We start from the raw sequence: 18,448 nt of genomic DNA, 5'->3' as shown, positions 1-18,448 counted from the left end.
AGTGAGTCAGCTTTAGCCTTCACCTCTCTTCCTTTGACCTTGTGGTCCCTGGAGACTCCAATTCATCTCCTGGCTCCCAAAATACCATTCTGTCAAGGATGGTTTGGGGTTGGGGAAGGAGAGGGAAGACACATTTCTACCACCCCACTGATAACGGCTTGACCTTGTAAGGTGCGCTGTGTGACTTCCAGCTATCTGTTTGCTGGGACGCAAAGAGAATTCTAACACCTGTCTCTCTCCAGAAGAGAAGGAAGTGGAGGTGAAGGTTAATGAGACTGTGGAGTGGGCACCTAACCTTTCCAAGGGACATGATACACCATAGAGATAGGGCCTGATGGTTCCTTCTGACATTCACTGTAGCTGACTTCCGGTGTTCTTTTCTAGGCAACTCAAACTCTCTCTTACTCTAGGAGAGGAAGAAAAGAAAGCATGACAGATGTAAGAGAGAACTAGAACTCGTTTTTGTAACTTTGGACAAAGTCCTATTTGTGTTCTTCCAGGCATAAAGCCCCCACCCCATCCCCCACCCTTTCTCTGCAGGCTACACACAGTGAGACCAAGAGCTACATAAAGAGCCCACTCAGCACACGCTGATTTAATCTCTGCCGCTTGTCACCTCCCTGTGGGGGCTCGACAGAAACAACAGCCTTGATTACATAACCTACAGTCATTTCTGATAAGCGAATCCTGCTCTTTAAAAGCTTGTTCAGATTTTACCTAAATAGAGCCAGCATCAGAGTCAGCCCTGTGAGCTTGGATGAAAGAAACTGGTATCAAGGAATTTCACAGCCTTTTTACATCTTCTGCTTTTTCTGCAAGAGAGGTGGCTGGGACGCTACCAGGGTTCCTGGCCAAGGTCAAGTTCTATGGTTTCTCCTGCATGAGAGGTCTACTTCTCTTTTAAGAAGTAGTTGAAGCTAGTCTCATGAAGTACATCAGGAAACCGAGGTTTAGACTCATCTGTGCTGGTCATTGTCCATGTGTTTTCCATATCCCTGATGGTCCTCTCCTGCCCAGTTCTGCATCTCAGGGGCTTGATCCTGACCTGCTGGCTTTCGGTGACTTGGTGGGGGACTGGAGAGCACCAGCAAAGGAGAAGCGAACATATTTCTCCCCCTTTCACTTGCGTCTTTGGGGAGCATCTCTGGCAATGGATACATTTCTTTCCTGGTTTTTCTTTTTTTGGTGGGGGGTGGTACCGGGGATGGAACTCAGGGGCACTTGACCACCGAGCCACATCCCCAGCCCTATTTTGTATTTTATTTAGAGACAGGTTCTCACTGAATTGCTTAGGGCCTTGCTTTTGCTGAGGCTGGCTTTGAACTTGCGATCCTCCTGCCTCAGCCTCCTGAGTCGCCAGGATTATAGGCATGTGCCATTGCGCACAGCTCTCTGGTTTCTCTTCTTCCTGGACACTTCTTCTCATTGTGGCCCCAGCTTTTGTCAGACAGACTCCATTCTGTGTGTGAACTAATTGGACCAACCCCTATTCATGCCTCTTGCCCAGGGTCAGTCAATTTTTTCTTTTTTTAGGGCCAGATATTAAAGACTTTCAGCATATAGGCCAAGAGGCAAAACAGCAGATATTTGATATAAGCTTATGCAGTATTTAACATACAGTTATTTAAAAATGTAAAAACCATTCTGCAAGCTTAATTCCCTATATTCATTTTAAAAATTGAACACCTGGCGTAAGCTCTTTTTCCCCGAAGGAGCTCTGACTGATACAGCCAATGACCTATTTAAGGCCATGTTCTGTACAATGGGGATATTAACCACTTCATAAATCTCTTAGTGTTTTCTGGTCTTCAGGGATGCATGCACAAACATGTCGCAAGGGAATCGTGAGGACTCACCATTCAAGTCCAGCCAGATGGCTGCCTGTTTGTGTGGACTGTCCGCGTTGATGTTGTCACACAGTGCTGAAAGACCAGGGGATTCCCACAGACCAATGGGAGAAACCAGAAGCTTAAAATATGGAAGATGTTCCCCATACTGAGCAGAATTTAGGAACCCAACCTCACTGCCAACAAGTGATGGAAAAATCTGGCAAACGGGACTGGATTGTAGATGCACCAGAGGCAGGGCATGGAAGACCATGCAGAGAGGGACCCACTCACGCCTCACCCTCTCTACTGTCCAGCCTGTTCTAGCTACACTGTGTCTTTCCCGATGGCTGCAATGACCTCCTTACTGACCTTGACATCATCCCTGCTTCAGAATCCCTTATGTCTATTTTTATAGCCAGATTTAAAAAAAAAAAATATTTTTATTTGTTCTAATTAGTTATACATGACAGCAGAGTGTATCTGGATTTATTGTACACAAACGGAGCACAACTCTTCATTTTTCTGGTTGTACATGATGCAGAGTCATACCATTCGTGAGATCATCTAAGTACCCAGGGTAATGAAGTCCATCTCGTTCCACCATCTTTCCCATTCCCTGCCCCCTTCCCTTTCCTCACTCCCCTCTGCCCAGTCCAAAGTTCCTCCATTCATCCCACCCCACCCCATTATGAATCAGTATCAGCTTATCAGAGAAAACATTTGGCCTTTGATTTTTGGGGATTAGCTTATTCCAATTAGCATGATATTCTCCAACTCCATCCTGCAAATGCCATATGTTTATTCTATTTTAGGGCTGAGTAATATTCCATTGTGTATATATAAAACGCATTTTCTTTATCCATTCATCTGTCGAAGGACATCTACCTTGGTTCCATAGCTTAGCTATTGTGAATTGAGCTGCTATAAGTCCTTTGGGTATAGGCTGAAGAATGGGATAGCTGGGTCAAATGGTGGTTCCATTCCACATTTTCTAAGAAATCCACACACTGCTTTCCAGCGTGGTTGCACCAATTTGTAGTCCCGCCAACAATGCATGAGCGAACCTTTTCCCCCACATCCTCGCCAACACTTATTGTTGTTTGTATTCTTGATCGCTGCCATTCTCATAGCCAGATCTTTTATAAACATAAATGGCAATGGCCCCTCTGCTCAGACCCTCTGATGACTTCCCATTTCAATCAGTATAAGATCCAAATTTCTCACGTTAGCCCACAAGACCCTACTGGATCCAGCCTCTGCCTCTGTCTCCAACTTTATCTTCTGCCCGCCCCCTTCCTCCTTCCAGTCCAGCAAAAGCATGGCTTCCTTGCTGGTTCTCAGCCCTCCCCATGCTGGGAGGTCAGGCCCTGCATGTGTTCTCCACTCTCCCTGGAGAACAACCCCAGAGATCTGGGAGGTGGTCTTTGTCTCTCATTCCTTTCAGGTCTGCACTCAAATGTCATTTCATCATCCCGATGCCCTCCAACCAGCTAATCTAAAATAGCGCAACTTCCCCCTTTATGTTTAGTATTCTTAACTTCCTTTCAAGACTTGGATTAGCACTTGACACTTGGTCTTCGGTCCTACTTTCTGGTCTCCTACCTACTTTCGCTTTCATTCCCTCTTCCTCAAGGATGCGTCCACCCTGTTCTCTCTGCTTAGAATATTCTTTTCTCTTTTACCTGGGATGGCTTAAATATCTCCTCCTGAGGGAGGCCCTTCTGGACCATTCGATCAAAATCAAGATCACATGATCCTCTCCATCCCACCAGCATTTCTCTGCATAATCCTCATTGTCTTATAGAAGTTACAACTGTAAAGATAGTAGACATAAAATTTCTATCAGCAGCCAGGCATGGTGGCACATGCCTGTAATCTCTGGTTTGGGAGGCTGAGGCAAGAGGATCGCGAGTTCAAAGCCGGCCCAAGCAAAAGCGAGGCCCTCAGCAACTCAGTGAGACCCTTGTCTCTAAATAAAATACAAAATAGGGCTGGGGATGTGGCTCAGTGATCGAGTGCCCTTGAGTTCAATCCCCAGTACCACCCACAAAAAGTGTATGTATACATATATACATATTTACTTATATTTCTTACTTCTTTGTTGTCTCCATGAGCAAGAAGCCTACTTGACCAAACAACACGTATGAGGCACCTATATGTTCAGGGCCTCATACACCCTAGGCGATCAATAAGCATTTATTGAGAGAATGAATAAATAATAGAGGGTGAGTTCATGCATAGATCTAACAAAATGATTGACGAGTCTCCCCAAGATATAGCGGTGGTTGGGGCACCACCCCTATCTCTCTGGTTCTTGCCATTTCTGTAGACAACACTGACTTTCTGAGGCCAGCATCCATGCTCTGTGGCTGAGGACTTTCTTGCACTGCAGGCTCTTGCTTGGTCTGCATGCCATGCCAGGGAGGTAGCACCTGCAGGGTCAGCTCTTGACCAATGCCCAGCAGGAGCAGTTGGCTCATGACCCCCATCTGATGCAGTTACTGTCGAAACACGTTGCCCCCAATTTCCCAGAGTCTCGGGTGCTCCAGTTGCCTATGGTAGAAACTTGCCCCCAAATCCATTCTTCATCTACTTCTTCCCTTTCCTGCATCATGTCTCCATTCCTCAGTGCTACTTCCAGATCCTTACTACAGTGATGCAGCCACAGAAGCTCAATTTGCAATAGCTAAACTATGGAACCAACTTAGATGCCCTTCGACAGATAAATGGATAAAGAAACTGTGTATATATACATGATGGAATATTACTCAGCCATAAAGGAGAATGAGATGATGGCATTTGCAGGTAAATGGATGGAACTGGAGACTATCATGCTAAGTGAAATAAGCCAATCCCTGCAAAAGAAAGGCCAAATGTTTTCTCTGATAAGTAGATACTGATCCACAATGGGTGGGAGGTGGTTAGGGAAGAATGGAGGAACTTTGGATGGGGCTGAGGGGGGTGAGAAGGATGGTGGAATGAGGGGGACATTATTAACCTATGCACATATATGCTTGCATGACCAGTGTATGACTCAGTACCATGTACAGCCAGAAAAATGAGCGGTTATGCTCCATTTGTGTACAATGTGTCAAGATGCATTCTGCTGTCACGTATATCTAATTAGAACAAATTAAAAAATGGAATAAAATAAAGAAGGTGTTTTTGGGGAAACCCCAACTGAGACATCCATTACATCCAATCCCTCACTCACCACTCTCCTTTTAGAGAACATTGTAACCAAAGTATGTGCAACCTGGCATTTGTGCAGGCTGGGCGGAACCAAGTGGGATGGGATATAGATTAATTTGTCTCTCACTAATTTTTTAAACTTCTTCCAGGCTAATAGTCATTGTGCACATGGGAATCATTTTCTGCGATTCCTACAGATCTTCTCTACAAATGATTATTCCTTTCATCATTGTAAATAATTCTTGTCCTTGGTCTATAGCTGACCTCTGATGTCCGTTCCTTCTGCTGGACTCCGTGAATAATGATGACAGCCATGAAGCCATTCAGGGACCCCTTGCTATGTGTGAGACGCTCCTTCCGGTTGGGCTTGCATTATCTGATAATGGAAAGGTGCCAGACCAGGAGCCAGATCCCATTACTCTCCTTTTCACAGTGACGGAGCCCAGGGAGGTGTTGGGCTCAACCTAGCCGACTGTATAACCCTGCGACCAGGCTGGGAGGTTAGGACTTGTTCACCCTCTGGGTGGCCCGGCTTGGCTCTGACACCAGGCAATTGCTCTTGACCTTCTGACCACACTACTTCCACATCTCCTAAACCCTCTGCTCCCTGAAGCCACCAGGTCTCATCTTCCCCTAAACTCAGCTCGGGACACGACATTAAAATGAGATACTGTAGTTTACAAAGTTGCTGTAATTTTAGCCAAAAAGAAGGAAGTTTTTTTTTTTTTTTTTTTTTTGGGTAATGAGAAACAATAACTGAAGGCTTCAATGTAATTGCAAATGAAGCATTTCCTGAATACAAGATATAAAAAAAAAAAAAAAATCACAGCTCTTAACACTTTTATTTTCCCCAAATTGGCTCTTTGGGTTAAAAAAAAAAAAAAATTGCTTATCATAATCACTCTTGGCATGGATTCTTCTACAGCTTCCACCCTGACAGAGCTGGCATTGCTACACAATGGCCCCGGGTTCCGCAGCCCTCCTGCCACTAACGTCCACCTGCCCCAGGGTTCCAAAGAGGAGGGGGCAGGAAGCCCAGAGCAAGGGTCAGCTCAGGAGGAAAGGAAAAGTGCCCAGCTGAGCATCCAGCTTGCCTCGCCTCAGTCTGGACGCCCCCTCTTTGAACTTTCTGAATCTCATTTCTCCCACCTCATTGATGCCAAGCAACCTCCCAAATATCACATTAGTGTCCCTAAGAGTTCTCCATCTGTCACCTCATTCTCCCCTAAGTCTACAAAGAAGAAAAAAAAAAAAAAATAGGACTGATAATAATACCTCATAGAGCATCCTACCTAACGTTAGAGAGTTCAAAGCAAGTCAATCCATGTGGAGCGATAAAGTAGGTGCAGATGTTAGTGTCTGTGTATAGGCCCTGCCTACTGTAGGAGCTTCTCTTATTCTGGGTAAAATATAACATAAGAAAAGGGTCAGCCAGATGTGTTGGTGCATGTCTGTCATCCCAGAGGCTCCGGAGGCTGAGGCAGGAGGATTGCAGGTTCAAAGCCAGCCTCAGCAACTTAGTAAGGCCCTGAGCAATTTAGCAAGATCCTGCCTCAAAATACAACATAAAAAGGACTGGAGGGCGGGGAAGATAACTCAGTTGGTAGAGTGCTTGTCTTGCATGCACAAGGCCCTGGGTTCGATCCCCAGCACCGCAAGAAAAAAAAAAAGACTGGAATGTAACTCATCATTTGTCTGTTAATTAACAAGAATCATTATTTTTTAGCTTTCTCATTTATTTTTAATTACTCCTACTTGACTATGAAATCAGAATATACTCAAAGAAAATTTACCAAATGCCCAGGCCTTATTTTAAGCATTTTGCATATGTCTCATTTAATATATGTAACAATACCATGAAAGAGGTAATACTATCTCTTTTCCACAGACAAGGAACAAGAATGATAAGTGATTTTCCTCAATATTACACAGTTAAACTTTTCGGGTTTTTTGCATATGCAATACTTTGTATCATGATTCATAGTGGGAGTAAGTAGGGATCTACTTGATTGATTAATTGATTGGCTGATCAATCTATCCATCTTCTTCAATGACAATAAATTTCTCATGCAATGCTAGTGTCTTAGGTTAAACCTCTTGGAAGCAGACCCTGAGATCAGGATTCGAATGCAACTCATTTGGAGAGGATTCGTCTATGAAAACATCAATAGGGCAATAGCCAGGTAAGACAGAACAGGTAAAGAAGATAATAAGAGACTGTTAGAAACCAGATTTGCACTGTGGATGGAGCCAGCCTGCTGACTACCTTTGCAAAGTGTACGGAATATGCCTTAAAGCCACCCAAGGACTGAAGAAGGTGGAATACTTAACCTCTGACTCACACTAGTCATTGCATGAGGGCTGCTGTAGGGGACATTAACTTTCCAGGATTTCTGACCTGCTCTGCCTATTGATCAGTCGAGTTTCTGCAATAAAGAAAAACATTTGCCCTGTGTGGTGGTGCAGGCCTGTAATTCCAGTGACTTAGGAGGCTGAGGCAGGAGGATTGTGAGTTCAAAGCCAGCCTCAGCAAAAGCGAGGCCCTAAGCAATTCAGTGAGACCCTGTCTCTAAATAAAATACAAAACAGGGTTGGGGGTGTGGCTCAGTGGTAGAGTGACCCTAACTTCAATCTCTGACACCCCACCCATCCTCCACCACCAAAAAATGGAAAGCATTCAGTGATCATTGGGGCTTGTATTCTTAGGCAGGGATGGGAAGGGGATAGGGCAGATGGATAATAATGGCGAGATCTGTTTAGCCTGCTCGTATAAAATAAAACAAATCAAAATCATGACATATTATATAGTCTTGTATTCTTTGTAGAGTGTATTTCAATATCATTTTTCCCCACATTTTTGTTGATGCATTATATTTGTAGATCATGGTGGGATTTGTTGTTATGTATCCATATGTGCACACAATAGAACACTATAATTTGGTCAATATCACTCCCCAGCACTTCCCCCTCTTTCCCCTCCTCCCAACCTGGTCCCTTCCTCTGTTCTACTGATCTTTCTTTGATATTCACATATCTTTAATTTTTAAAAATTTTTTAAAAATTCATTTTTATTTTTACAAACTGCATTTTGATTCATTGTACACAAATGGGGTACAGCTTTTCATTTTTATGGTTGTACACAATGTAGATTCACACCATTCATGTAATCATACATGTACACAGGGTAATGATGTCTGTCTCATTTTATTATCTTTCCTTCCCCTGTCTCCTCCCCTCCTCTCATTTCCCTCTACACAATTCAAAGTTCAAGAATATAAGCAATAATACATGTTGGCGAGGATGTGGGGAAAAAGGTACACTCACACACTGCTGGTGGGACTGCAGATTGGTGCAGCCACTCTGGAAAGCAGTACGGAGAGTCCTCAGAAAACTTGGAATGGACCCACCATTTGACCCCGTTAACCCAATCCTTGCTTTACACCCAAAGGACTTAATCAGCATACTACAGTAACATACCCATATCAATGTTTACAGCAGCTGAATTCACAATAGCTAGATTGTGGAATGAACCTAGATGCCCTTCAACAGATGAATGGATAAAGAAACTGTGGTATATACATACAATGGAATATTACTCAGCCGTAAAGAAGAAATGAAATTATGGCATTTGCAGGTAAATGGATGGAGTTGGAGAATATCATGCTAAGTGAAATAAGCTAATCTGGAAAAACCAAAGGCCAAATGTTTTCTCTGACAAGTAGATGATGATATCTTTGAATATTGAGAAGATGATTTTCAATGGCTGCCTAGCATTTCATTCTATGGATGTAGCAGAATTTGGTAATGGGTTCTTTGTTTCTAATTTTGTTCCTGTAGCCCATAAATGTTACATTTCCTCTATTGTTCACTCCTGTATTAGCACAAAATATGGACCTTCCTTGGGTAGGTTTTCTACCAATACATTAAGTACCTTGAGATGAGAAATGCTACTTCACACTTAGGCTTAATAAAGAAAGTACTCAGAGTACTAAGTCCAGAGCACCCCACTCCCAATTCATCAAGCGATTGCATACCAGTATGCAATTATATACCAATATGCATATTATAGTAGATCTTATAGTAGATGAGATGAGTTAAACTATGTGTTTTAATCACAAACCAAAAGGAAGGCCAGGTGACAAACGTTTTCTCTCCGTAGCAAAATGATAGGTTGCTAAGTGGAAATTCTTTCTGATAAACGTACAAGTCAAACATACTCATGTGCGGTGGTAGAAAAGGAAATGCACATTTGGGCAGAGTTATCAAAAGCAGTGCAGGAGTATTTGGTGAGTTAGCTAGGATTTTTTTCTAATTGACATTATTATCTTACATCCCAACCTATTTGTCTGATAACCACTTCAGTAGCTTTCTTTGATCTGTCATTTACATAATAACTGTTTTTGTTCAAAGGGCTTGGCATTTGAATTTGTTGTCTTCGTCTTTCCAATGAACTGAATAGACGATGCTGAAAGCTCTTATTTCTCAGGTTATGAGCAAATCATTGACATTGGCTTGTGAAGTTTTAGGAGAAATTGACTTTTTTGCCTTACTGAGAATTGAACCCAGGGGCACTTAACCACTGAGCCACATCCCCAGCCCTTTTTATATTTTATTTAGAGATAGGGTCTTGCTGAGTTGCTTAGGGCCTGGCTAATTTGCTGAGGTTGGCTTTGAATTTGTGATCCTCTGGCCTCAGCCTCCCAAACTCATGGGATTACAGGTATGTGCCACTGTGCCCAGCTATCCCCAGCCTTTTTTATTTTGAGACAGGGTCTCACTAAATTGCTGAGGCTGGCCTCACACTTGCCATCCTCCTTCCTCAGCCTCCTGAGTTGCTGGGATTGCAGGAGTGCCAGCTCAACAAACAAACAACTTTTTAATGATTCACATCATCGGCAACTTCCTTCAAAATACATGCCTTCACACTGATCTGGGTAAACGCTAGCTAGCTCTTTATTGAGATCTCCCTCAACAGGATATGGCACAACATTAAAAGTATTCATGTGTAAAACTGAAAATTGCAGCCCTAGGAGAACTGAGTCTCTTTGAAATGTTATGTACATGGGTATAATAATCCTATGTGGACATTAAGGGGACAAAAGCACAAGATGTGCCATGGAAGGTTTAATTCGAGATGTTATAGACAGGAAAGAGGAGTGATAAAAGGCTTCTTTCTTCCAGAACTATGGATTTTAAATTGCTTTTAGGAGACCGGAGGTTCCCAGGAGGTATTGCAGAGTCTGCAGGGTAGGGAATCATGGGGATGGGCCATTGGTGTGGCAGAGAAAGAGAGCTGGGGAGGATCAGCCCACATTCAAGCTCACATCCTCTCAACCTTGACTGCTTTTTTTTTTTTTTTTTTGGTGGTGGGGAGGTACTGTGGATTGAACTCAGGGCCATTCAAACACTGAGCTATCTCCCCAGCCCAATTTTGTATTTTATTGAGAGACAGGGTCTCCCTGAGTTGCTTAGGGCCTCGCTAAGTTGCTGAGGCTGGCTTGGAACTCATGCTCCTCCTGCCTCAGCCTCCCGAGCTGCTGGGATGACAGGCATCTACCACCTCACCCAGCTCCAACCTTGACTTTCTTAGTGACTCATCTCTGTTTGCACACAGAACTCCTGAGCAAGATAATGTCTGAAAGAAATGCTATGCTACTAAAAAACAATGCTTCAGCATCTCTGTTTCAGAACCCAAGTTAAAAAAATAAATCTTTCAAATGAGGGGCTGCTGTATTTACAGATGGCAATCAACGTTTTTATTTAATTTCTCCTTGTCCTTCAACCAGCCAACCCTATGACTGTGTAGTCCTGGGGAGAAAAATGGAGAAGTCTATGGAAATTGCTTGAGGAGTCTTTTCAAACTGTACCCCTCAGCTGGGATTGCATGAAGTGAAGACATTACCCTTCTGTCCATGCCCACCCTAGTTCAGGCACTGGTTTCTGATGCAGAGAGTTTTTCTGATTACTTTCTTTCAGATAGAGGAAAAGATTGGGTGTTCAGTGCTCCAATAACTCAGTGTTTAATGATCTGTTTTCTTCAAATATTAAAGTATTGACCTTGGATTGACCTGCTTATCCCTTGATGGGAAATCACCAAGCTACCTAGACCTTAAGAATTCTTTTTTTTTTTTTTTCCTTCTTGTACCAGGATTTAACTGAGGGACACTTAACCACTGAGCCATATCTCCAGTCGTTTTCCATATTTTATTTAGAGATAGGATTTTGCTGAGTTGTGTAGGGCCTCCCTAAGTTGCTGAGGCTGGCTTTGAACTTGGATCCTCCTGCCTCAGCCTCCCCCATCTCTGGGATGACAGGTGTGCACCACTGTGCCTGATTCAGACCTCATGGATTTTTTTTTTTTTTTTTTTTTTTTTTTTTGGTGCTGGGGATCAAACCCAGGGCCCTGTGCTTGCAAGGCAAGCACTAAACATCCCCTGCCTGTCTCCTGCCCACTGCCAATTCTCCACTCTGACCCTAGAGCATGAATGGTATTCAGTGAGCAGGCATCAGCTTGGCCACTGTCCTCCACAAGCCAAAGGGTTCATCTAGAACCTTCAGGAGTGTCAAGCACCCCCTGGCCCATTTCCACCAACACAGCAGAGCTATTATTACCAAGTTGCCAGGGATGACATGCTTAGTATTTCTGAGTTCTACTCTAATTAATTAAAAGTCTTCTGGAGCAAAGGTGTCTGCAAATCTTAAAAACAGTCAGAATATTGGTATAAATGTCCCTTCCCAGGGATTCATTACCTATGAATTGAGGCTCCTTTGTTTTAGACTAGGAAAAGTTCAATAGACCAATATTTAAGAGACACATTTCATGATATACAAATCCTCTGAGCTATTCAGTGGAAAAAGGAGTTTCTGTGTATTTGGGGAATAGTGTGTTTGTTTTGGTGATTGCAAAATGTGCATTAGAAATGCAAAGTGCTAGCCAGGCATGGTGGTGCACACCTGTGACCCCAGAGACCAGGGAGGCTGAAGAAGGAGGATTCCAAGTTTGAGGCCAGTCTCAGCAACTTAGTGAGGTTCCAAGCAACTTAGCAAAACCCTGTATCAAAATAAAAAATAAAAAAGGACTGGGAATGTGGCTCAGGGGTAAAGCACCTCTGGGTTCAATTCTCAGGACCAAAAAAATTTTTTTAAAAAGTGCTAAGGGGTATTTCTTAGATTTATTTGATTCCATTTTAAAAGTCTTCCTCCTGGTGACCCTTTCTTTTTCTCTCCTACCTCTCCTCCCTTGCTCCTTTTTCTTCCTTTCTTTCCTTTTAGTAACATTAGTTATCTAGAGGTCCGTGAAAATATTCTTGAAAAACACTGGGCTTACCTGTTTGCAAAAAAATGTGTTGGTGCCAATATTTACTCTTTTCTGTAACCATAGAGCCAGCACCATGGTTGGTACAAAGTGAATACGAGGAAACATTTGTTAATTGAAAGGAACAGGAGAGTATACTAACACCATGCCAAAATAATGCATTGAAGGTTGTTTTTGAAAAACACACCCGTAATTTGATGCCAAGTAGATGGGAATTTCACACAAACCATATTTGCACTGAGTTCAATTAATCCACTTTGGCTACATGGATCAGAATCAAAAGATGTAAGGTTTGGAACAGATACTGGTTGGCATCGGGCCATCATTTTATATACAGGATACAATGTAGATAAGGTACTGTCTTTCATGCTGAATTTATAGAGGTTTCCAGAGGGTTTTTTTGGGGGGGAGGGTACCAGGGTTTGAACTCGGGCACTCAAACACTGAGCCACATCCCCAGCCGTTTTTCTATTTTATTTAGAGACAGGGTCTCACTGAGTTGCTTAGGGCCTTGCTAAGCTGTTGAGGCTGGCTTTGAATGCATGATCCTCCTGCCTCAGCCTCCTGTGCTGCGGGGATTACAGTGTGCACCACCACACCTGGCTAAAGAGTTATTTCTAACAATTTAAGTCTATTGACAGAGATCTGACCTCTGGATTAAGACAGAGCTCAAACACTGACTCCATTGCTCCCTGGCTAAGGGAATATGAACTAATGTATCTCTGCCTCAGTTTCCTCATTATATATGGTGAGAGTACCAGTGCAGTCTTCAGAGGGCCAGTATGCAGATGTAGTGCAATTATACAGGTGAACAGGTTAAACAGAGCGTCCAGCCCATGGAAAAAGTATTCAGCATAATTAAATTCATTAAACAGCAGAATTGCATAGTCAACAGGATATTAAAGGTGACACAAATCTGGAGAGAATTTGTGGGTTTTTTTTTTTTTTTTTCTTCTCATTTGAGAGGCCCGGGATCTGAACCGCGGTCCTTGCGCATGCTAGGCGAGCACTCTCCAAAAGGAGCTATTTCTTCAGCTCCTGGAGAGAATTTGGGAAACCTTAAGGATGGAGAAATTGGATGGAGAGGAACCACAGAACAGGGGTGGCTGTATTGATAGCCCCCAATCCTGGGTAATAAGTTGATTTCGTTGGTGGTGTTTTTGTTTTATTTCTTTTGTTTTGTTTTGGAGGGCAGTCCATTCTGACCAGGTACAACTCATAAAGCCAGAGTCGGGAGCTGGGTGGACACTCCTTTGGGAATCTCATGGGTGTGAGCAGAATCCTTCCGGTTGACTGGGAAACCCCTGGGAGAATCCCAGGGAAGAAAGAAGGAATCCCAGGAGAAGGAAGGAAACCCCGTCTCTGTGAAGCTCCGGAGCAAAAACCCCCAGGCCCTACCTGAACGGGTAGGCGAACGCTATGTCGATGCTGAGGTTACTTTCCGTCTTGTTGACGCAGTCCACACTTAGCCGTAGGCCGCCCGAGTAGCCACCGCATGTTGCAAATGCAAAGATTGCAAAAAGCTGTGAAGAGAGAGAACGAGAAGGCGCTGTCAGGACGAGGTTGACTTAAATACACAAATAAGGTACGTCTGAAATAAAATCATATATAATATGTAAATATTTATAATATAATTTATATATTATATATTTATTGATATACTCTATGTATTTTTATTTTTATATATAATATATATTTAAAATATATGATAGATGTTATATATATTTTGTTATACATATTTTCATATTGATTTATTTTATATTTTTATATTTCATTTTATATATTTTATTATACATCTTTTATATTTACTATTATATGTTTTTTTACATATATTTATTTTATACTTACATATATTTTTATATTTCATTTTATATATTTTATTATATGTATTTTATATTTACTATTGTTTTATTTTACATATATTTATATATACTTACATATATTTTTATATTTTATTTTATATATTTAATTATACATATTTTACATATTTTATATTTAATATCTGTATATCTTTCATCATATATGTATTCATTATATGTAATAATTAAAATTAGGAGCTTAATATCTGGATCAAGGGCAGCTGTGGTCCCTTCCAAAGAGCAACTTCTTGTTTGATTAAGTCTGGGGCTTGAAACCTGCAATGATGGCGGCATCTAAAGAATAATCTGGTGAGCTAGAGAAAAGTTACTTGAAGAATCATTTGGGACCAGGAAGGCGTCCTGTCTGTGTGTGTAAACAGCTGCCATGCCCCAGAGGAAGCGACGTAGTGTTGTAGTCAGAGACCTGGAAAGCAATGGGCTAACGGGTTACCAGTGGTTAATGACAACAGTGCATTTTGAAACCTTCAACGTTTTGTGGGCTGTGGGCTGTGGGCGGGGGTGGAGCGCACACCTGGAAACCCAGCGACTCAGGAAGCAGAGGCAGTTGGATCAGGGGTTCAAAGCCAACCTTAGCAATTTAGCGAGGCTCTGAGTAGCTCAGTGAGACCCTGTCTCAAAATATAAAATAAAAAGGGCTGGGGATGTGGCTCAGCGGTTAAGGGCCCCTGGGTTCAATTCCTGGTACTAAAACAAAAAAAAACAAAAAACAAAAAAAAAACAAAACAAAAAAAAAACCAAAAAACAAACAAACAAACAAAAAAAACAGCTTGATTAAGCTATAGAGTAGAAAGCAAAATATATTCATATATGCTAGTGAGTGTGGAGCATTTAGAACAGATCCTCCCAGTGCAGTGTTAGCACTCAAGAAATATTAATGAACGTTATTATTGTAAATGTTGGGTGCTCTGATAAGTTGTTCCAGGCCAAAAGGTAGGAAATTTAGATTTAATTCCTATCCAAATCCACATAACCCACGGCTCTGGGGAGTCAACATCCTAGCAATTCAAAAAACAGATTTTTTCATAGTGCTTGCTTTCCTGCCTAGCCTACCTAACCCACAGGGTTTGACAGGCATTTGGAGGCTACTCCAGCACACTCCGTGACCTAGGAAGGAAGTGCAGAACACCAGGGTTGAAGGGAGCCTATCTTTATCCCTGTGGTGCAGATTTGCTTATTTTTTCTTGGCCAAATGCTTTTAGTATGGGTAGGAATGAGGAATGAGGAGGAAGTGATTTTAATTGTTCAGTGCTTAAATCTATATTTCATCATGTAATACTGGATGTCCCAGCCCCTCATGCCACATTAAGGTAGAATTTTTGGAGGGGCATGGTGGCACATATCTGTAATCCCAGTGGCTCTGAAGGCTGAGGCAGGAGGATTGCAAGTTCAAATCCAGCCTCAACAAAAGTGAGGCTCTAAGCAGCTCAGTGAGATGCTGTCTCTAAATAAAATACAAAATAGGGCTGGGGATGTGGCTCAGTGGTCGAGTGCCCCTGAGTTCAATCCCTGCTATCCCTACCCCCCAAAAAAGATAGCATTCTTGGCAAAACTCCTTCTAGAAATTAACATGGATTCTGAAGCCCTGGACTATGGCTATAGAGAGAACTCTTTCTGGCTCTAAGTATCCCCATCTGTAAAATAGGGACATTTTATAAACCTCCCTGAATAGCTGAGATAATTAATTTGCTGAGTCTGGCCTCGAACTTGGAATCCTCCTGCCTTAGTCTCCTGAGTCACTGGGATTACAGGCATGCACCACCATGCCTAGCTTGTTAGAATTAAAAGAGAGGAATGGGCTGGGGATATGGCTCAGTTGGTAGAGTGCTTGCCTTGCAAGCACAAGGCCCTGGGTTCAATCCCCAGCACCGCCAAAAAAAAAAAAAAAAAAAGAGGAATATATACTTATGTGCTGTCCTTTCCCAATTCATGCACAGATTTGTGTGATATTTGCACAAATAAGAGCCTTCAGTGTGTAACCAGCTAGATGTATACAAAGAAGTACATGAGATGGCATTGTCCATTGTGGCTATTTGATGGGCCAAGTATGCCCAACACTTACCACACATGATCCTATTTCCTAATGACAACAATCTTGTGAAGTGTGTGTGAAGCTTAATATTCCTATATTAAAATATGGCAGGCCAGGGGTGGTGGTGCACGACAATAATTCCAGCAGCTCCGGAGAGGCTGAGGCAGGAGGATCCCAAATTCAAAGCCAGCCTCCGCAACCTGGAGTGGAACTAAGCAACTCAGTGAGACCCTGTCTCTAAATAAAATATAAAAAGGGCTGGAGATGTGGCTCAGTGGTTAAGCACCCCTGGGTTCAATCCCTGGTACCCCCCCCCCAAAAAAAAAAGAAAAAAAGGGCTGGGGGGGCAGAATAGAATAATTACTTCACAAATCGCATTTTACAAAGTCCTTGTGGGCATTTAAAACATAAGTTCACCTTTAAGAGCCTAAAGACGAATCTTGTTCTTTACAGTGCTTAATAGCCGTATGGAAACTACTTTGACTTTACATCTTATATTAAAGTTGTGTGTATACAGCAAGGTCTGATGAATACTGTCACGTGATACACTTAAGATGGAATAATTATGTATTTAACTTGTTCAAAGTGTTAGATGCACGGAAAGGAGGTACCCGATTATTGAAACCATGTACACCATTATTTTTTCTTGTACCCTTTATTGCACTCTGAGAACACAAAGCATTAGACTCCAGGTAAATATGATACCTCTGGCTTTCAGATTGATTAAAGGGAAATCATACTATGTGACCGACATGAAATTCACACGGTTTTGGTGAGGATTAAGCAGATAATGTCTGTGTAACCCAGGGAGAGTCAGATCCTGCGGAGTGATTAACTTCTCACAGGGATGATGATTCCATGTTTGGGAGAGTGAAATCGGCTCCCTCAGAGAATATCAGACGGGTCCTGGTCCTGTAATTAGAATCAGCAAGGCAGTGGAAAGACGCAACAAGAGGCTCCCAGGTGGGGTGTGGAGATTCTCTTAATGTTGCAGAGCCAATATAAAGTGAGAGGAAACTGGGGCTGTCTTCCCACCAATTCCCAGTCCAGTCCCCATCCAGCACCCGAACACTTCACCCCAGGTGACAGAGCAGAGCAGTTCTGGAGTTAGGCAGATTCGAGCTGGAGCCAATTGCTAGACATGGACACTGGGCAAATTACTCTACTTCTCCTGTAGTGAGAAATGAGGCTCAGGACACTGAAATCTGGAAGCAACACTTGATCAGTGGCACCATGGCCCAGAGGGATAAGTCCCAAAGTCTGAGCCCTGAGCACAGCAGGCTTTTACTTTGATGCATAAGCAAGTTTGGGTACATCAGGGCCAGGGAGTCAGTGCAATCCTGTTGGAGGGTACGTTCTGCATTCCTATGTGGGTACAGGCTTGTCAACAGCCCGGGGACCCTTAGCTCATACGGCTTAGGGACTTTCCCTGCACTAAGCCTAAAGGGGGATTGCTCTGTCCCCTATTGCTTTGTTTCCTGCTTCTGCTACTGTGGTTGTCTGTAAGGTCCCGTTAGCCACTGCAAGCCTCTATGATAAGATTCAGTAAGCAGAGCTGCCGCGTGTCAGCCTGCAAAGCCACAGCCTGTTACCCTGACACTGCTAATGTTCCCATCCTGTCCTGCTGCACATCCAACCCCAGTATCCACATCTGTTAAATCAGGGCTGACCCACTGGTTCATTCAGCAGATGCTTAACGGTCTCCTCAACTGGATTCCAGCTGTTGGGGTACAGAAAGTTCAGCATGTCAGAGAAAAGACAAAGATGAAGAAGTTTCCTGGCCATCACAGAGCTTAATGCTGCACAGGGGAGAGAGAACCCAAAAGAATAGACAAACAAAATCATTAAAAATTGTGTCTCATATTTGGAGGGGAAGCTATCCTAGGACAGAAAGGATGCTATATTTAATCTAAGAACTGGAAGATGAAGAAGAGGAAGCCCTGCAAAATGAAGGGGAGAAGGTGCTCCAGGCTGAGGGGGCAGCGTATGTGACAGTCCTCAGGGAGAAAAAGAGTGACAAGTTCAAGAAGCCGACGGAACACCAACTTGGCAGTTGGATGGTCAGAGAGGTTGAGATGGCATTGTCTACCTCCAGGATTGTCATCCATATGAACTGAGAAAGCACAGCAGGCTCATAACCCTCAACAAACAGTAAAATATCTTCTCCTGCTGGGGCCCAGTGGTGCACGCCTGTCATCCCAGC

General features: G+C 42.9%; 1 protein-coding gene across 2 annotated transcripts in view; it reads right to left on the bottom strand.

Annotated features, from left to right (window-relative positions):
• Nucleotides 1-18,448, bottom strand: part of SYNPR (synaptoporin) — a 332,343-nt gene that overhangs the window by 122,728 nt on the left and 191,167 nt on the right. For both annotated transcript variants that reach the window (XM_079114437.1, XM_079114438.1), the window contains one exon: nucleotides 13,735-13,859. In XM_079114437.1, the coding sequence (XP_078970563.1) occupies nucleotides 13,735-13,859 (125 nt within the window). The remainder of the gene's footprint in view (nucleotides 1-13,734; nucleotides 13,860-18,448) is intronic.

This window comes from Sciurus vulgaris (assembly GCF_902686455.1).
Source record: "Sciurus vulgaris genome assembly, chromosome: 16".
Lineage (NCBI taxonomy): Eukaryota > Metazoa > Chordata > Mammalia > Rodentia > Sciuridae > Sciurus > Sciurus vulgaris.
The sequence above is the reverse complement of the archived record's forward strand: the minus strand, read 5'-3'. Positions and strand labels throughout refer to the sequence as shown.